Source organism: Branchiostoma floridae, chromosome 17 (genome assembly GCF_000003815.2).
Source record: "Branchiostoma floridae strain S238N-H82 chromosome 17, Bfl_VNyyK, whole genome shotgun sequence".
Classification (NCBI taxonomy): Eukaryota; Metazoa; Chordata; class Leptocardii; order Amphioxiformes; family Branchiostomatidae; genus Branchiostoma; species Branchiostoma floridae.
In genome coordinates, this window is record NC_049995.1 from 15,713,706 (window position 1) to 15,731,069 (window position 17,364).

Below are 17,364 nucleotides of genomic sequence, written 5' to 3' on the forward strand. Positions count from 1 at the left end.
GCATAAAAGACTCGCACACGCATATTCAGTGGAACAAGACAATTTATTACGACGCTGTGAAGGAGCGTGTCAAAATCCCAAAATTTTCATATAGACATGACTGGACAAATAATACCCGGGCCAGATCACGGACTGCTGATTCCCCGAGCTTATAGTTATAACGTATTTTGGGGGAGAAGGCGGACGTCGATTACTGAAAAACGGGAGTAAAAAAGTCAAATACCGGCATCCAATCTCAAGGGCATAATTTTCCTCTCAAATTGCAGGAAATTCTGTTTTAGAGGGTTTGAAAATCCAAATTTTCCCGGGGGAGCATGCCTGCCCCGACGCTGTGAAAAATCCTGGCGAGAACACTGGCGCCCTTGTGCCCTGACGTTTCTTCTTCTTCTTCTTCATCTTCATTCTTAAGATTATTTTATCGGTTGTTTTTCTACCCGTTTAATTATGCCTATCGGGGGGAGGGCCATGTTGATTTTTTTAGGTGGAGGGGGAGGGTCACGTTGAATTTTTTTGAGATGTGGGGGAGGGCCATCAAAAAAATTTTTGATCAGACTTCCAACGCACCAGCCCTCCCCCCCCCCGATAAATATCGTACGGTCCCTAATAAACTTCCTCTTACCAGTCACAAGAGCCAGTCGCCCAGTGAGCCGTCCTTCTTTGCTTTCTGCCATACTTGTACTTTGTGTACTCGTGTCGGTAAACTGGTTTGTCAAGAGAGTGACCTTCGACCTGAAAAGCACTGCCTGCGGCACAAGACAACAATTGGGACACCGTTGGTTTGTTTCTCTGAACCTTTATTTATTCATGAACGCTCAAATCGGCCTGCTTTTCATTTAGATCTATAATAACCACGTATGTGGAAGGATTGACAAAACAGGTGACTATCAGCTTTTCAAGATGTCAACCCGAAGACCATGTCTGTAGGTTTGATCCACTCACACCGCGGTAAGGTCCCCTACACTTTTCGATATTAAAGTGCGGCGGGTTCTGTAATGTGCGTGAGCTGTAGTCTCTACCAGACTCCGGATCGCTGGAAAATCGTAGAAATGGAACAAATAGAGGAGTAAGCCGGCCAGAGGAATATAACCGTCCAGGGAACAGCTCGCGATCCTGGCCAGTTATATTCCTACTGGGCCGGCTTACTCTTCTATTTGTTACATTTCTACGATTTTCCAGCGATCAGGAGTCTGGTAGAGACTACTGTAAATGCAGAAATGTTCGCGGTGGATTTATGTTCGCGGTTTTCGCGTTGGCCATTTCACCGCGAATTTAAAACCACCGCGAACATTTTTCCAGGGCATTAACTTGATTAAGATACTACAGTGCATGGTGCTACCGCGAAATTAAAACCACCACGAAAGGTCCGTTTTCCCTCTACCGCGAAATTAAATCCCCGCGAACTTAAATGCATTTACAGTATCTATGATCTATGCATGCGCTGGGCTTGCCTGTGCTCGGCAGGGAACATCCATAGACTTTTTGGGGTGGGCAGTGGAGTCACACAGCTTCCAGTTAGAATTTTTATTCAGCCTGCTTACTATAATAAATAAATAAATTGAAGTAGAAACACTGCTTGTCCGATGTAATAAAGGATAAATGTGTCTATTATTCACAACATTTAAGTTTGACATTGAAACTGAAAGACACTTAGTGTCCTTATGTATTTCAGTTTACTTAATTGTTCAACTGTATTGTTATATGTCACACTAGAGTTTTGGCCAGCCCAATTTGAGAGTCATGTTTAGCCCGTAGGTGACCTACTTCTGGTGGGGCTTGGCCTTCGCATCAAATATGTTTCGTTTACGATCTGCTGCCCCCGAGTTTATGATCTATGCGCTCTGCTTGCCTGTGCTCGGCAGGGTATGTGTTGGTTTTTATTGAAGGGGGGTCTCCATGTGCTCTTGCTCATGGCTGGTGGTGCATGCAGTTCATTGCCTTAGGACACTCCATCTTAATTTCTTGGTTCTTGGCTTGGAAAACTGTGGAAACCATAATATTTAATTTCATTTCATTTATGAAGGAATAACCGAATGAAACTACACTTAAGATGAGAGTCTGAAGAAAGTAACTCCATACTCACAGTCTCAGAGAGTGAATATAGTCAGATTCAAGTTTCATTCAAGCCTTCTGCTGTCATTTCATTTCGTGAGATTTTACTTTGGAAAAAAAGTAAAAGTTCGACTAACTGAAATTTACTTTAAGTCCCCAAAATTTAATGACACAAAATTGATAAAAATCTATTTTCGTAAGTTTCAACTACGCAAAGTAACAACATAGACTCCCCAACAATGACTCCCTGGTTCTTTTGGTAGAATTTTGCTTTTAAATATCTGACAACCAAGGAAATACTTTGGCGTGGTCTACATGTAATTTCCACCTGATAGGTTTTGCCCCACTTGTGAAGACTTGTTTACCTCCCTGTCCACAAGGCCAGTTATGTAGGTCACCCTGAGGTGCAGCTCTGTACTATAAGTACTGTAACTGCAGAAACTTTCACAGTGGTTTAATGTGTGGGTTTTCGCATTGGCTGCTTCACCGCGAACTTAAAACCACCGCGAACATTTTTCTATGGCATTAAGAGACTACAGTGCATGGTGCTACCGAGAACTTAAAATCACCGCGAAATCACCTGCTACAGCAAAATTAAATCCCCGCGAACTTAAATGCATTTACAGTAACTTGTTTACTTCCATGTCCACTAGGGCAGCTATGTAGGTCAAACTGCTCAACTGATTACAGCCTTTCAAGTATTTCAAAGCTTCTGGTGAGCTAAAATTATCCCCTGGTACTTTCTCTTGGAGCAAAAGTGGAACGGCCCACTTTTTGTGGAGGGGGGGTGATCAAAATTGAGTGATGAAAGTAAAAAAGGAGATGTAAGGGTTTTTAAGACAATTTAAAAGACTTGCCTAAAATTTAGTAAAAACAGGACAGTGAGGTAAAGAGTAGGTAAAGACATGGCTACATGATAAAATGGAAAGGTCTGAAGTTGTAAAGAAATCTAGGTTTACCGACACAGGTAGCTGTCAAGAAAAAAAAAAAAAACATGACAAGGCCCTCGTTTTCATTTTAATATTCATAATGGTGACATATGTTACTTTTGTTAGTCCTAAAAAATGGAGCACTGGATTGTGTGAATGAAAAATCAAATGGAATAGCCCACAGGTGTTTCTAAATTCAGGTCTACCAACACCAGACTGAGAAAAACAATGTTGACCCACATGTTATAGAAATGTGCAAATCCTAAAGAATGTTGGAAGCTCACAATCTAACGTTCTTAAATGGAATTGGCCTACTGTTATTACAAAATCCAGATCAAGCAATACCAGAGTGGCAGAGAAGAAAAACAACATGGAGCCCCTACTGTATCTTCATGCTTGTGACATTGACCCACATATGATAGTACATGTAATTCGTAAATCCTCAAGAATGTTGGAAGCTGGTAATCTAACGTTTTTGAAATGGCATTGGTCTGCAGTTGTCGCAAAATCCAGGTCAACCAATACTGGAGCAGAGAAAAACAACATGGGGCGCTGTACTCTATCTACATAACATTGATCCAGATATTATGGTAATGCCTGAATCCTAAAGAATGTTGGAAGTTTGCAATCTATTTGTGTATGTTTTTTTTCAATGGAATTAGCCAGCCGTTGTGGCAAAATCCAGGTCAACCAATACTAGAGCAGAAAACAACAACATGCGGCTCTGAACTGTTATCTACGTACGTGATTGGAACACTGACCCTAACTTTGCAAGGTAATTTGAAAATCCTAAAGAATGTTGGAAATTCACAATGTAATGTCTTTAAAAAGGCACTGCGACAAAATCCAGTTCAACCAATACTAGAGCAGAGAAAAACAACATGGGACTCTGATGTATCTACATAACATTGACCCAGATAAGGGACCGTACGATATTTATCGGGGGGGGAGGGCTGGTGCGTTGGAAGTCCGATCAAAAATTTTTTTCATGGCCCTCCCCCCCATCTCAAAAAAATTTAACGTGACCCTCCCCCTCCACCCCAAAAAAATCAACATGGCCCTCCCCCCGACAGGCATCATTAAAAGGGTAGAAAAACAACCGATAAAAACTTAAAGTAATAATTTAAAAGTTAAAGTAATATAGACGTCAGGGCACAAGGGCACCTGGCGTCCACCTGGTGTAGCCAGTGTTCTTGCCAGGATTTTTTCACAGCGTCGGGGCAGGGGTCCGGGGGCATGCTCCCCCGGGAAAATTTGGATTTTCAAACCCTCTAAAGCAGAATTTCCTGCAATTTGAGAGGAAAATTATGCCCTTTAGATTGGATGCCGTTTGCCTTTTTCTACTCCCGTTATTCAGAATAAACAAAATAACTATAAGCACGGGGAATCAGCCGTCCGTGATCTGGCCCGGGTATTATTGTCATGTCTATATGAAAATTTTGGGTTATCGATGCTTCGAAACAGGGCTCTAGCCAGTGAGTTTGTCAGCCCATGGAAAAATCCTGCTAATTTTCTTCCGGCATTGACTGAGTAAAAAAATGTCTACCTCGTGCGATCGATGGTGCGTCCTCCCGCATCAAATACTAGTTTTTCCAGAGCATAGAATAACGACGCCATCACACCTTGTGTTTTTTTTTCTTCTATTTTGCCCGATGATTTTACTCAAATTAATTAAATTGGTCGGGTTTTACACGGGCGGGCCGCGCCGTCATTTTCCAGGAGCGTGCGTTCGTTTCCTGCGACCTCAGGTAACCCCGTTTTCGGCGTGAAATATTTGGCTGGATTTCTTTTTTTACATAGACCAAGAACGTTATACAAATGTACAATATACGAAGGAAGGCGATCTGCTGCGTCTTTGGCAGTGATCAGTGCCGGTGTAGCCTTGAAGGAGTAGCCAGAAAAGACGTCCCAACGTGCTGGGCGCTGCGATCGACCGTCCGTCTGGGGAGGGGGGGGCGTGCCGCGCCATGTGCCACGGAGTGCACAGCCGACTCGATCGACGCTTGACAGCAATATTGCGGCCCCTTTTCTGCCGCAAATTTTGCCCTTTTGAAACAAAAGAAATGTTGTAAATAAAAAAAATAAAGTTTATAGCTTTGGATTCTTCGCATAATTACCGCGCACCGCGCGTAGTTGAGGAAACCGTTTAATAGTAAATTGTTGGGGAAGAAACTTGCCAGACGACACGGGCGGCTCTGGGCGGCTACCAATATATCTAAAACGTGCCGCGCTCCGCCCATGCCCCAGTATAAATTGTAAAGGTAGGATTCCTTCTTATAAAGATAGATTTTTAAAAAGATTCCACACCGGTGGTACAGGTCAGCCTTTCTTTCAGATTTTTTATGGACACACTCACCCGAGCCGAGTGCGTCTTTCCAGAAAAAATAAGTCCCAAGACGGAATGACGTATGCCTGGCGGGAACGCTGGTCCAGGGCAGCGCCACTTTTTGGGGGACTTAGGGGGGCGAAGCCCCCCGGAAGCTGTTGCATTTTAGGCTATTCAGAAGGCTTATTTTATCAGTTTTAGGGCCATGTCAAGATATCAAAACAAACATAGTATAAACTATTCTTTCAAAAAAAATTAACATGGCCCTCCCCCTATCTTAAAAAAAATCAACATGGCCCTCCCCCCACCTAAAAAAAAATTAACATGGCCCTCCCCCCCTAACGCACCAGCCCTCCCCCCGATAAATATCGTACAGTCCCTAACATGTTAATGTGCAAATCCTAAAGAATGTTGGAAACTCACAATCTAACGTTTTAAAATGGAATTGGCTCGCAGTTGTCGCAAAATCGAAGTCAACCAATAACCAAAGAGAAAAACAACATTGTGGCCTAGTTCTGTGTAACATTGACCCACTTATGGTAATATCTATATCCTCGAAAGTGGAACACCTAACCTTGGAAACGAATCTCTTCTGTCATGTGCCAAAATTAGAAAAGCCTAGCTAAGCGCTATTCAATGTTGACGCTGGGTATCATCATACTTTCAGTATCAGCCACAAATCTTACAATACATCTTTTCTTGCACATGACAGTGTGCAAGAACATAATTGTATAAATAGGAGGCGAGTAGAAATAGACAGAAACAATATCCTGTTCCCTGGTATTCGAACCCGCACGGAGTCCAGGCCGCCAGATCACAAAGCCAGCAACGCAAACCACTATGCCAAAAGGCTAAGAGCCCATTCGGTTCCTTGTTGTCTTGAAGTCAAATTCCCTTCCCTTAAGATAGAACCTTAACCAAGATGATGAAGGGTTGGGAATTTTGTCACTGACGTCGAATGTCATGTATTGTTTCTTTTTAAATATTTCATAACTTAATACCTTGCTGTAGCATCTTGTTATGAATTTATGACAAGCAAGCATTTGTATATTATGAATTATTTGTGTACCCCATAGCTGTATAGCCATTGTTATGGTTTCTAAATGGCAAACATACAACCTTCCACCCTACTACTATACTTGTATATTCAACAAAACCGCAAATAGTCGGAACCTGTAAACTGGCCCCATCCTAGGCGAGAAGCTTATTGGCAGGGCCCCCTAGGCCTCTGTTTTCAAGGCCAGGCGAGTTTGATGAATGCTGCCGAAGGATGTAAACAAACCGAGCATGTGACCAACCACTGACCTAGGGGGACTGGTGGAAGAAACCAACTGAAAAGGGGTGTTGCGGTGAACAAATTCGTTTTAGATTTTACCCTTAATACCAAACAAATTTTAGGAAACACCTGTAACTGTATAGTTTAAGCATTTCAATTTTATGTTTTAGCATCAGTTTTGATCAGTATTAGTACTAAATTCGTGCACAAACGTTTTTATCAAGCTAGAGTTTCCCTAAAAGATGTTGAATGTTCCATATTCCATGTTGTTTTTGTCGACCTATATCTGGTTTCTTGGGGATGGTCTTTGGTATAATCGCATTTGTAGGCAGTAACACAGTTTGCACCAATTTGGTACCTTGCACTAGCACTATTTTGATTGAAATGATTAAGTGCTATTATCTACATATCACATGACAATATTTGGCAAAGCCAATCAATTTATCAATATAAGATCAATGAAATAATCAATTAATTGATTGAATGACTGAAACCTAGAAATTGAATTTCAACAGCAACCAAGATAGTCCATACTTAGATATTCTGACACACGCATGTTTCTTGTAAATTATAATTGCCCCCAAATTGATTTTTGATAGATGATACTTTCCAGGAAGGGCGTTGAATAAATTTCGAATGTATGCTGGCAAGGTCGTTGTCAGCTAAGGGTCGTCCCGCGCTATTTTTGTCCCGAGCGCATAGCAACAGCGGATCATTCTGACAGGTTGTTCCAAACAGGTTACCTCACTAGGCCCCGGGACATGAATATAACACTATTTTAGAACCTACCATTGCTGACAGCGGGGGTGAATCTCAAAAATATTATTCTGAACTTATCCACGGCTTTTTTTGCATTTAAGAGAAATATTAGCATTCAGTTTGTAACATTCATTTTTCCGAGATGAACATGTCAACTAACATACGTACAGAATAAAATTAATGTGTGCTGACACCCCCTTATTGGAATGGAACAGTCCAAGTTAACCTAGCCTTGACTTGACCCAAAAACCCGGACTGCAGACGCAGCAAGCGTTCTGATTGGTCCAATCAAGGATATGTAAACAGCGATGGCTTTTTATGGAATGCGATAAGATAACGTTGCATTCACTCGGTGACATGATACGTGGAGTTGACCTAGATTCAGTTTTGGTGGTCTTTTTTAGGTAAAATCGGTAGATTTTTTACCCGACATTCTTTTTACTGAAGGTACATACCATTCTAGCTATTCAGATGTAACCTTGAATGGGGCAAACGTTTTTTACGAACCATAGCAAAGTAATAAAGTGCAAAGACATGTCAATATTGACCAAAGGTACATGTACACTGTAGGCCCCGCCCTATACCAACCCACTACGGACAATGATAAGCTTGTTTGGTCCGAGGCTTTCGAGCACACAGCCGAAGGTCAACTTACTATGGGGAGGAGAATGTCACGTAGCTTAGAGAACAAAACATTTGCTGTAATAGGAAGGACACTGTCTGTAGTGTCTAATCAAAGGATTTGGAAATGGTCACAAGAGACACCAGCGATGTACCAGTACAGAAAATTCAGGTACAGGTCCGGTTCAGGTCCAGAGGAATCCTCCTCTTGAAAATTTGTAAATCGTTAACCTCCAGAAACACTTTTTCCTGTGTTTTGAGGGTCAAATACAGTAAAAACTAGAAGCCAGTTAATTGCACATCGGATTAACGCACACTTCGGTTAAATGCACGGAATTCCAAAATCCCAAGTCGGTGCGGTCCAGCTAGATAACTTCGCATTATTGCACAAGCCGGATAATTGCACGAAATTTACTGGCAAATAGGCCCTGCAATTAAGCGGCTTCAACTGTATAGGGAAATATAGCCAACTTCGTTTTACCTTTGTTAAAACAAGAAATCTTTTTAAAAAAGCTGTGCCTTGCCGCGTATTTTATGTTATTTTGGTAAGTTAGACCAAGGTGGTTAGACTAGATTCTACGCTTAAAAATCCCGAGTTCCACATGTCGCCCCCCTCCCCTTCATTATCATAATTTATGTCAGATGAATTATTGGCACATTAAACAGGTTTTGTAAAACTTTTTGACCCACAATGAATATGCATTATTTTTTATTACAAACTAAGTTCCTTCTGATGCAATTTGTGATATATATTTATATAAACATGGTGAGTTAAAGCGTAGATTTATTACGCTGGACCACATACAGTAACATGCGTCTAGAAGAGCGTTTTAATACTCGCCTGCAATGTACCATTGTCTAACTAAGCCATGAAACTCGGCAAGGAAAGAAGGGCCTTTGGAAGGGGCTTTGGAAGGGCTGGGTTAAAAGGTCCGTCCGTCCGTCCGTGGAAGAAAGCTGGCGTAAAGCCTTGCCTGGCGGCAAGGCAAAAACTACACAGCATAGCATAGGGGCCCAAATCACAGCATAGCGGATCCAGATCACAGCATAGAAATCCAAATCATACTGGTTCAACGTAGAATGTTGTTGGGAAGCTCTGTAGGACCAGTGTGTCTAGTCACGTATGACATGTCTGCGACATGACAAGTCACCATGATTTACGACGATAATTGGCCTCTCGTGTCATTTTTTCCACCGATGTAAACAAGGGGATTGTGTTCACAAAACTTGGCCGCATGCATGTGCTAGATTTCTATTGGATACCTATTAAGTAAGTTCTTTGGTCTCGTGTATGGGGGACCTTTGGGTGTTAAAATGTTTTGCACGTGACATAATTCAACACAATCAAGAATTGTATAGGTGACCCAGTGTACTTGGCTGTAAACCTGTTGCATAGCTACTGTAAATGCAGAAACTTTCGCGGTGGATTTATGTTCGCGGTTTTCGCTGTGGCTGCTTCACCGCGAATTTAAAACCACCGCGAACATTTATCCATAACAGTAAGAGACTACAGTGCATGGTGCTACCGTGAAATTAAAACCACCGCGAAAAGTCTATTTTCCCGCTACCGCGAAATTAAATCTCCGCGAACTTAAATGCATTTACAGTATGTTGCACTATTGCAGTAGGGTTGAAAAGACAGTCAAAACTGCCTATAGAAGAAGACCACTCAGGGCATTGATAAAACCAGGTCTATGTGACAGGTGGTCACTATATATAGACAGGATTCCTATAACGCTTGTGTCTATCAGAAAACCATATAAGGAGAGGCTACCCAAAAGTGGTCATTTTTGGCTAGGAGATCCTTGAACTGTTATATGGAGATGGTCACTTGTTAGTTGACAAGATTGACTCACTACACCATGTACTAGTAGCACTAGTAGTATGTTATAGCCATGGCATAGATGAACTTAGCTACATGTATAGTTGGTTTCATGACTTTGTGGTTGGCAGTGGTCTATCACACAGCGACATCAAACGATTTCTAAGATAAACAACCCATTGTTCTTCTGTCTGTGCTCTGGAGGACTCTGTGGTATATGGCGATAACAGGCCCCATGTGACACATTTACACCAACTACAAAGTACTTTCTTGGATCGTGTCCAAGATTTCTTAAGGCCTCCCCTTTTCTTACTCCTAGGAGCAAACATATCTAGCAGTACACAATGTTTACTTATAGTATACATGTAAGCTTTGGGGACCGCATTTCTTCAAATTTGCAACAAGGACACCTAGCTGTAGTGTTGATTAGTACAACCGGTTAGTATTTCTCTTAAAAAGGTGACAGACAGTCACTGAGACGTTGATTAGGTGTAACCAGATAGCAAAGTTCTTTGTGTATAGGCTTCAGATTGCAGCAGCGCCACCTGTGCTGCAATACATATTTAGATCTACATGTATTTAGTATTGCTCTTAGGAAAGTAACAGATGCCACTGAGATTTCAGCGAACTTTTTGTTTGTCAGTGATTTGCCTATTCAAGGATAAGAAATACAATTTTGAGAAATTGAAATAGGGAATTGCTGTCGTTGACAATTAACATTTCTTTTATAGACTTATATCATTGACATTTACCAAAACCATTAGGGCCTACCAGAGAAATCGTAGAGACAGTTAGTAAAAGTAGGTCAATGACATACATTTGTACATGTACAGTATATGGTACTACTCAAAGTATACCGGCTATATAGATACAGATACAGAAGCTGGTGTGTTTTAAAAGTCAAGAGAACTTCTTAAAAACAATCCAAAGAAATGGAAAACTCAAGAAGGTATAACTCTCTTTGAACTGAAATTCTTCCAAATTCATTAATGTTATTCTTGTATTAGTTAATCTCCAAGCAGATCCTACAATGGCATAAGTGTGCCAAACTGGCCAAGGAGTGTACTCAGCCGAGAGGTGTCCATTTGCCTTGTAGCGAAACACACTCTTAAGCCAGCTTCACTCCTCTGCCAGCTTTTGATACTATCTTATGTTACCTTGGGATCTGCTTGGAGATTAGTATCAGTGACATTTACCAAGACCCTTGGGACTTGCCCAAGTTAAAAGACATTCATTGAAACTTGGAAAGTAGGTCAATTGTGTATATTGCGGTTCACTTTGCATGGAGATATTTCCAATAATGACTTTATATCTGACATTTTCCCTAAGTGTTATAGCGAGGGGGTTAAATGAGAAGTGATGATTGAAAAGGCGTTTTTGCAATATCCACTTCCATTTACAAGATGATGACAAAAAATCTGATTTTTTTTATGGAACAGTCCACTTTTTCGTGGGGGTAAATTTTGGCAATAGAATTTGGATACGATCATAAAATATTTACATCTTTTTGTGCAGCAAAATTTATTAGAATAAAAGACAATCTTGTGAGAAAGAAATGTTAGAACAAACAGAAATTTTATGCCCTAATACCAGTTCAGAATTCCTTTCAAAAATTGACTGATGTAGCATGGTTGCATAGACCCCAAAAGTAAATTCAATTTTGGTTTTCATGTTTGGCAAATTTTTCTATCATCTCTATGTAATACATTGCTAATGCATAGGTGTTACGCAGTACCTACTTACTGGTGGGAAGCCTGCTATAAATGGAAATATTCCAGCCCTAAGTGATGATTTTTTTCCCCATTTTCTGGAAAGGAGGCCTCCGGTGTATTTCTGGGATAAAATGATTTACGCGGAACCCTGACCCAGTTCTCAATGACAATTAGAGGTCAAAAAGGTAAACGGTCGGTCCTCAAAGTGAGGCAATATTTATCGCTTTTTTGATGGTTAGGAGAGGCAATACGTCCTTGCCGCTAGTTGCTTTTAAGTCCATCAAAACACTCACAGTCACTCTTTCTCTTTCGATAAGTGTTTTGGCGATGGGTTCTTTAATTTACGTGCTACTTGTTTCAGTTGTTTGGGAAAATCCCTTTAAAAACTAATACTCTGACTCTCTGAGTGATGTAGGCTGAAACGTCTGACCGTTTCCAAAATCATGTCCAGTTGCTTAAGTAACTGCTATTTGGCATATCTTATTACCTGGATTTCTAACCTTCATCTACATTTGTATGTGTCTGACCATTTCCAAAATCATATTCAGTTGCTTGAGTATCTCAGTACCAGCTTCGCAGGCACACAGTGCGGCAGCAGCTGGTTATATTACACTGAACGACCCGTCACATCAAACTTTTGCATATCTATCTGCAAGCGTTCTTTAAACAATCCAGAGAAGATGCCCCTACTGTGCTTGGTGATAACAAATTCCACTCTACAATTATAGTTCTGGGAAAACAGGAATTTTTGAACACATCAATCCTAGGTTGGTAAACTGCTATTTTGTGTATCTTATACCTAGATGTCTAATGGTTATTGAATATTGGGTGGGCCGACTACTCACTCTTTGCAGCCAGGGGCTGAATTGCGAGGAGCTTACAATAGGCGGGGCTAAATCGCAAAGGTCTGGAGCGAGCTGCCATTCGGCGCCACTCGGGTGACCTCAATATGACAGTAATTGCCCCAGGTGCGGCCAAGGTACTGTACTTAGGTTTTTTTTTAACCACTCACACCGCACCATCGCACATGTGGCAGGTTCCTTAACGTGCCCGGGGTGTGGCTCTCCTCATACACGGGACCTCCATTATTTAACGTCCTATCCGAGGGACGAAAATCTTCGTCCACAAACCAGCATTTCCTTGCCAATGGGAAAATAACCATCGCAATCACTCTGTCAGCATCTCTCTTGTGGGTGATTCAGGCTCGCATAAAATCTCGCGCTGGTCAAATAAACTACTCTAGGGTCCAAGTGATGCAACCTAAGTGATAAGCCAAACCAAACCAAACCTGAAACGTCTGATTTCCAAAGTCATGTCCAGTTGTGTGAGCAGTGACTGTGTACAAAATACTTTTCTGGGCCAGGTTGCACAGTGTGCAACTTGGGGAAAAAACTAGGTTGCACAACTGAATTTCAAGTTGCACCACCTACAATGCACTAATTTCTGAAAAAAAGGTACAATACATAACCTTTTACTATGATGTTACTTATGAGCATGTTTGTTTCAAACTAAAAAACAAGTAAATTAACAACAAAATCCAGTTCTGAGGCTCAAAATCTAAGTATGCAACCTGAGTTTAGAAGTAAGTTGCACCAAGCAAAAAGTGGTTGCAATGTGCAAGTGTGCAAGTGGGTATTTTGCACGCTGTTGAGTAACTGTTATTTTGCGTATCTTATTACCTGGATTTCTAACCTTCGTCTGCATGTACAGTTGTATGTGTCTGACCAAGGAGCTTTTATCACTGTTTCAAATATGAAATATCATACCCAGTTGCTTGAGTAACCACTGCTATTTGGCGGATCTTATAACCTTGATGTCTAATCTTCGTCCACAAACTAGCATTTCCTTGCCAATGGGAAAATAACCATCGCAATCACTCTGTCAGCATCTCTCTTGTGGGTGATTTAGTCTCTCATAAAATCTCGCGCTGGTCAATATATCAGGCTGGGAACAGCCTCGTAAACATGTTTACAAAATCGGCATGCGAATTTGAATGAGGCTTCAAACATATCAGCCAATCGTTTTGTCGTCAGAAGCGTTGTAAAACACTATGGGAAGAGAATTTCTTTGTTGTACTATTGAGTTGGTGCATGTTAATGCACACACCTAACCTCAGAATCGAGGTGTGCAGAAACAATTTTGGGTGTTAGAAAATGTAGAAAATGCAAATTAAAAGTAGAATGTCTTTCCTTATTGAAATATTTTTGGGCCCAGGTGAGTTGTCAGTTCAAATGAGCCGCTACGTAATTTTCCATCGTTACGAGTCACCTTGTGGGTCATAAACCCCTCTAACAACATCAAACGACAAGTCGTAGACTAGTAGGGCTCAAAAGACTGGGTGCATATTCAAATGGAAGGCTGCTCAGCACCAAGGATTACACCCATTCAATATATATTGCAAGAGAAGATAATTTGTTGGTTCTTGGATTTTTATAAACTTAAGATATGCTTAACTGGAAAAATGTAATGAAAACAAAGTTTTAGGACTAGGTTTATGCCTGGAGTGAATACAGTCATACTCAAGTTTTCCTCTCTGTCCTCTGCTTTTATGATGTCCACCTAACGTTAGGTCCCCTTTATCTGTCGGGTTAAGATTATAGGTATTGCCTTTGATGCGTCAAGTCCTGCAAATGAATTTCAAGCCCTGCCTTTATGTTAACATCAAACGGCGCGACAGTGACTCAGAAATCACCGTCTGCTGCGATATCCTCCCCCCACAACTCCGCGTCCGCGGCGTAAACAAGTCATATCACCCACCGGGGACGGCTTTATATGGTCGTTATTGTAGATAATTACGCCAGCGACTCTTTGAAATAACAAATGGCAAAACGGTGGGACACTTGCACCCGTCATTACTTTGGGGATACGAGATGAATCTATTACGATGTGACCGTGGAAAAGGACAAAAGTTCAGGAGGTAAATGTTACTGCAAAATGCCGCAATTGACCTTAGTTTGTGACAGATTAGTTTTCTGGCAGTGCATGAAGTGCATTATATTGATAGACCAAAGCAAACTGCTTTTTACCATTCAAGCTTGTGTATTATTTTTTAAATTTTTTAAAGGAAGTCATGTGGATTAAATTGAAATGCTAATTTATTATCTGATATTTTCATCAGTTGTAGGTCATTTATTGAAGTTCAGATTCATTTTGGAAGGGTGGGTTGAAATTTGCGTGAAATGTCCGTCCAAACAAGGAAATTTCTGTCCCTGGACGGAAGGACGGGTCCTGTAGACAGCCCTGGTAATATGCTAGTACAGTAGAAGCCACTTAATTGCACACCAGATTAACGCACACTTCTTTTAACTGCACGGAAACCCGAAATCCCAAAATAGTGCGGTCCAGCTAGATGACTTCGCATTATTGCACCAGTTGGATAATTGCACGAAATTCACTGGCAAATAGGCCGCGCAATTAAGCGGCTTCTACTGTACACCTTTATCCATGTGAAACCTATTTGGTTTGAAAAACAGGCTATCTATGGATATCTAGTCAATGGTGGTTTCAAAGTGCAAAGTTTTTATTAGAAGTAAAGAATAACTTGGAAATATAAGTTTAAAAACACAGATAAGGGTGAACCAGCATTACACCATGGAACATATGACCAGGGAATGAACTTTAGAAAAACAACATTGATTGGAACTCTTTAGGGAGTGATGATGTGAAATGACTCACATCATCCTCAATAAGCTCTTCACTAAATCAATATATTTGTGTCTACGGCACCCTGTCGTGTTGTTTGATTATAAATAATGTGTTTTCTTGTAATGTCAGTTATCATAATCAAATATGTTTATGGTGATGGTATTACGTTTGTCATAACTTTTCCATAACAACGTTTATTCATTTCTCTATTCATTTATTCAGCGGTCAATATTTTTGTTACCTTTTAGAGGTTCACCTGGGTTTGTGTTTTGTAAATCTGAGCCGGAGCCAAACAATGAATATAATGAGATATAAAACAATTGCTTATCCTAACCGTTAGTGTTATTAAGCACTTTAGATCTTAAGCACGAAATATGCTGTGGGAAAGAAATCTCTAGGTCTTGTTAATGTATGCTGATAGAACACCAGGGCTCGAAATTCATTTGGGGGATTAGGTGCACTGGTGCACCCAGCTTAAAAATTGGGTGCACCAAAAAATTTTTGGGTGCACCACTTAAATTTAACCCAATAATAAAACTTAGTTACAAGCTATCAAATTCTTAAACAAGTACCACGACAGACATTGTCTTTCTAACAGTTAGATGTCAAGAATATGATGTTTACAAGTATACTTTGATATCCTTTCATACATAAACCTAAGAAAATATTTGGGTGCACCCACAGAAAAAAAATGGGTGCACAGCTCCAATTTTGGGTGCACCTTGGTGCACATGCACCCAGTATTTCGAGCCCTGAACACTGATCCATCAGTTGCTGGTTGTAATGTCTCTTTCGTGTTTTTGTTTTTCTTCAAGCTTGATGAAATTGTCAAATACTGGATACTACTACTTGGTGACATCCATTTTAAGTGTACTTTCAAGCAACGGGAAACTTCTTTATGATATATCTGAGGGAGTAAAACGTTAACATCAATCCTAGGCAATTGATTGTGATGTTTCTCCCTTGCTTTTGTGTTAATGGACACTTTCAAGTGATGGAAAATCTTGTTTTTGACTGATTGTAATGTTTCTGTGTTTTTTGTGTTCCCAGAGCTGCATTTTCTCTTTTGGGAATACCTTTTTTTACGTATCTGACTGAGAAATCAACAATTAATCCTTTGGCCATTTATTGTAATATTTCTTCCGTGGTTTTGTGTTCCTCCGAGCTAGGTGAAGGCCGTTGTTAAGTGCATTTTCTCTTTTGTCTTCGGGAATAGTACCTTCTTTTACATATCTGACACTGAGGAAGCAACAATCCATTTGTGATTGATACATGATTGTTTCTCTCCTGTTTTTTTCATTCCTTGGAGCTACATTTGTAGGTGAAGGCTGCTTTTAAGTGCACTCTCTCTTAAGCAATAGCTAATATTTTTTACATATCAGCGGGAACAACGATCTCTTCAAGCAGTCGATCAATTGTTACAATGTTTCTCTGGTGTTTTGATGTTGCTCAAAGCTCAGTTAGAACCCTACTTAAGTGCACTTCTCGTGTCTTGAGGAATATCTTCTCGTGTCTTGAGGGGGCATCTTCTCTGGGTAGTTTTAAAGAACGCTTGCAGATAGATGTGCAAAAGTTAGGGGTAACGAGTCATTCGGTGTAATATAACCAGCTGCTGCCGCGCCGCGTGCATGCAAATCTGGTGTGTTATGCCAAACGGCGGTTATACCGGCTATATAGATACAGATACAGATCTTCTTTGTATCTAAGGGAATACCGGTACCAATCTTTTGGCCTTTGATTGAAATGTTTCCCTTGCATTGTGTTTTTGTGCTCATCAAAGCTCAGTTAAGATTAAAAATCAAAATATGTCTTTTGTTACCATATTTTTACTAACTGTAATGTTCCTTCTGTGTTTTTTATCCTCAGAGCTCGGTGAAGACTCTGTTCAAGTGCACATGACCGCTCCCTCTTATAGGAATAGCTTTTTTATTACCCTTTGTCGGCTGATTGTAATGTTTGCTTTGTTTGTTTTTTTTATCCTCAGAGCTCGGTGAAGACCCTGTTTAAGTGCACGTGGCCTGGATGTGGGAAGACCCTCAGCACGTGTTCCGGCATCGAGAGACATGTTCGCTCAGCACATCTGGGGTAAGTCACGCAACTGTTAACCAACCAAAAGTTAAGTTAAGTTGCCCGTGCATCTGTAGCAGATGATTTGGGGTGGTGCCCATCTCCATTTCTGTAGCCCAGAGGCCACACATTTGTGCAAGCCACTACAGGCCACACAT

The 17,364-nt window shown here is 40.8% G+C and overlaps 2 protein-coding genes across 2 annotated transcripts in view; both read left to right on the forward strand.

Moving 5' to 3' along the window:
• Positions 1–17,079, forward strand: part of LOC118404157 (zinc finger protein 395-like) — a 50,669-nt gene extending 33,590 nt beyond the window's left edge. Inside the window, exon 4 of the mRNA XM_035803180.1 lies at positions 17,006–17,079. Coding sequence (XP_035659073.1) covers positions 17,006–17,038 — 33 coding nt within the window. The 3' untranslated portion in view covers positions 17,039–17,079. The remainder of the gene's footprint in view (positions 1–17,005) is intronic.
• The window catches only part of LOC118404372 (zinc finger protein 704-like), a gene marked incomplete at its 5' end in the record, with an annotated part of 3,536 nt that continues 3,247 nt past the window's right edge, over positions 17,076–17,364 (forward strand). The window contains one exon of the mRNA XM_035803442.1: positions 17,076–17,224. Coding sequence (XP_035659335.1) covers positions 17,076–17,224 — 149 coding nt within the window. The remainder of the gene's footprint in view (positions 17,225–17,364) is intronic.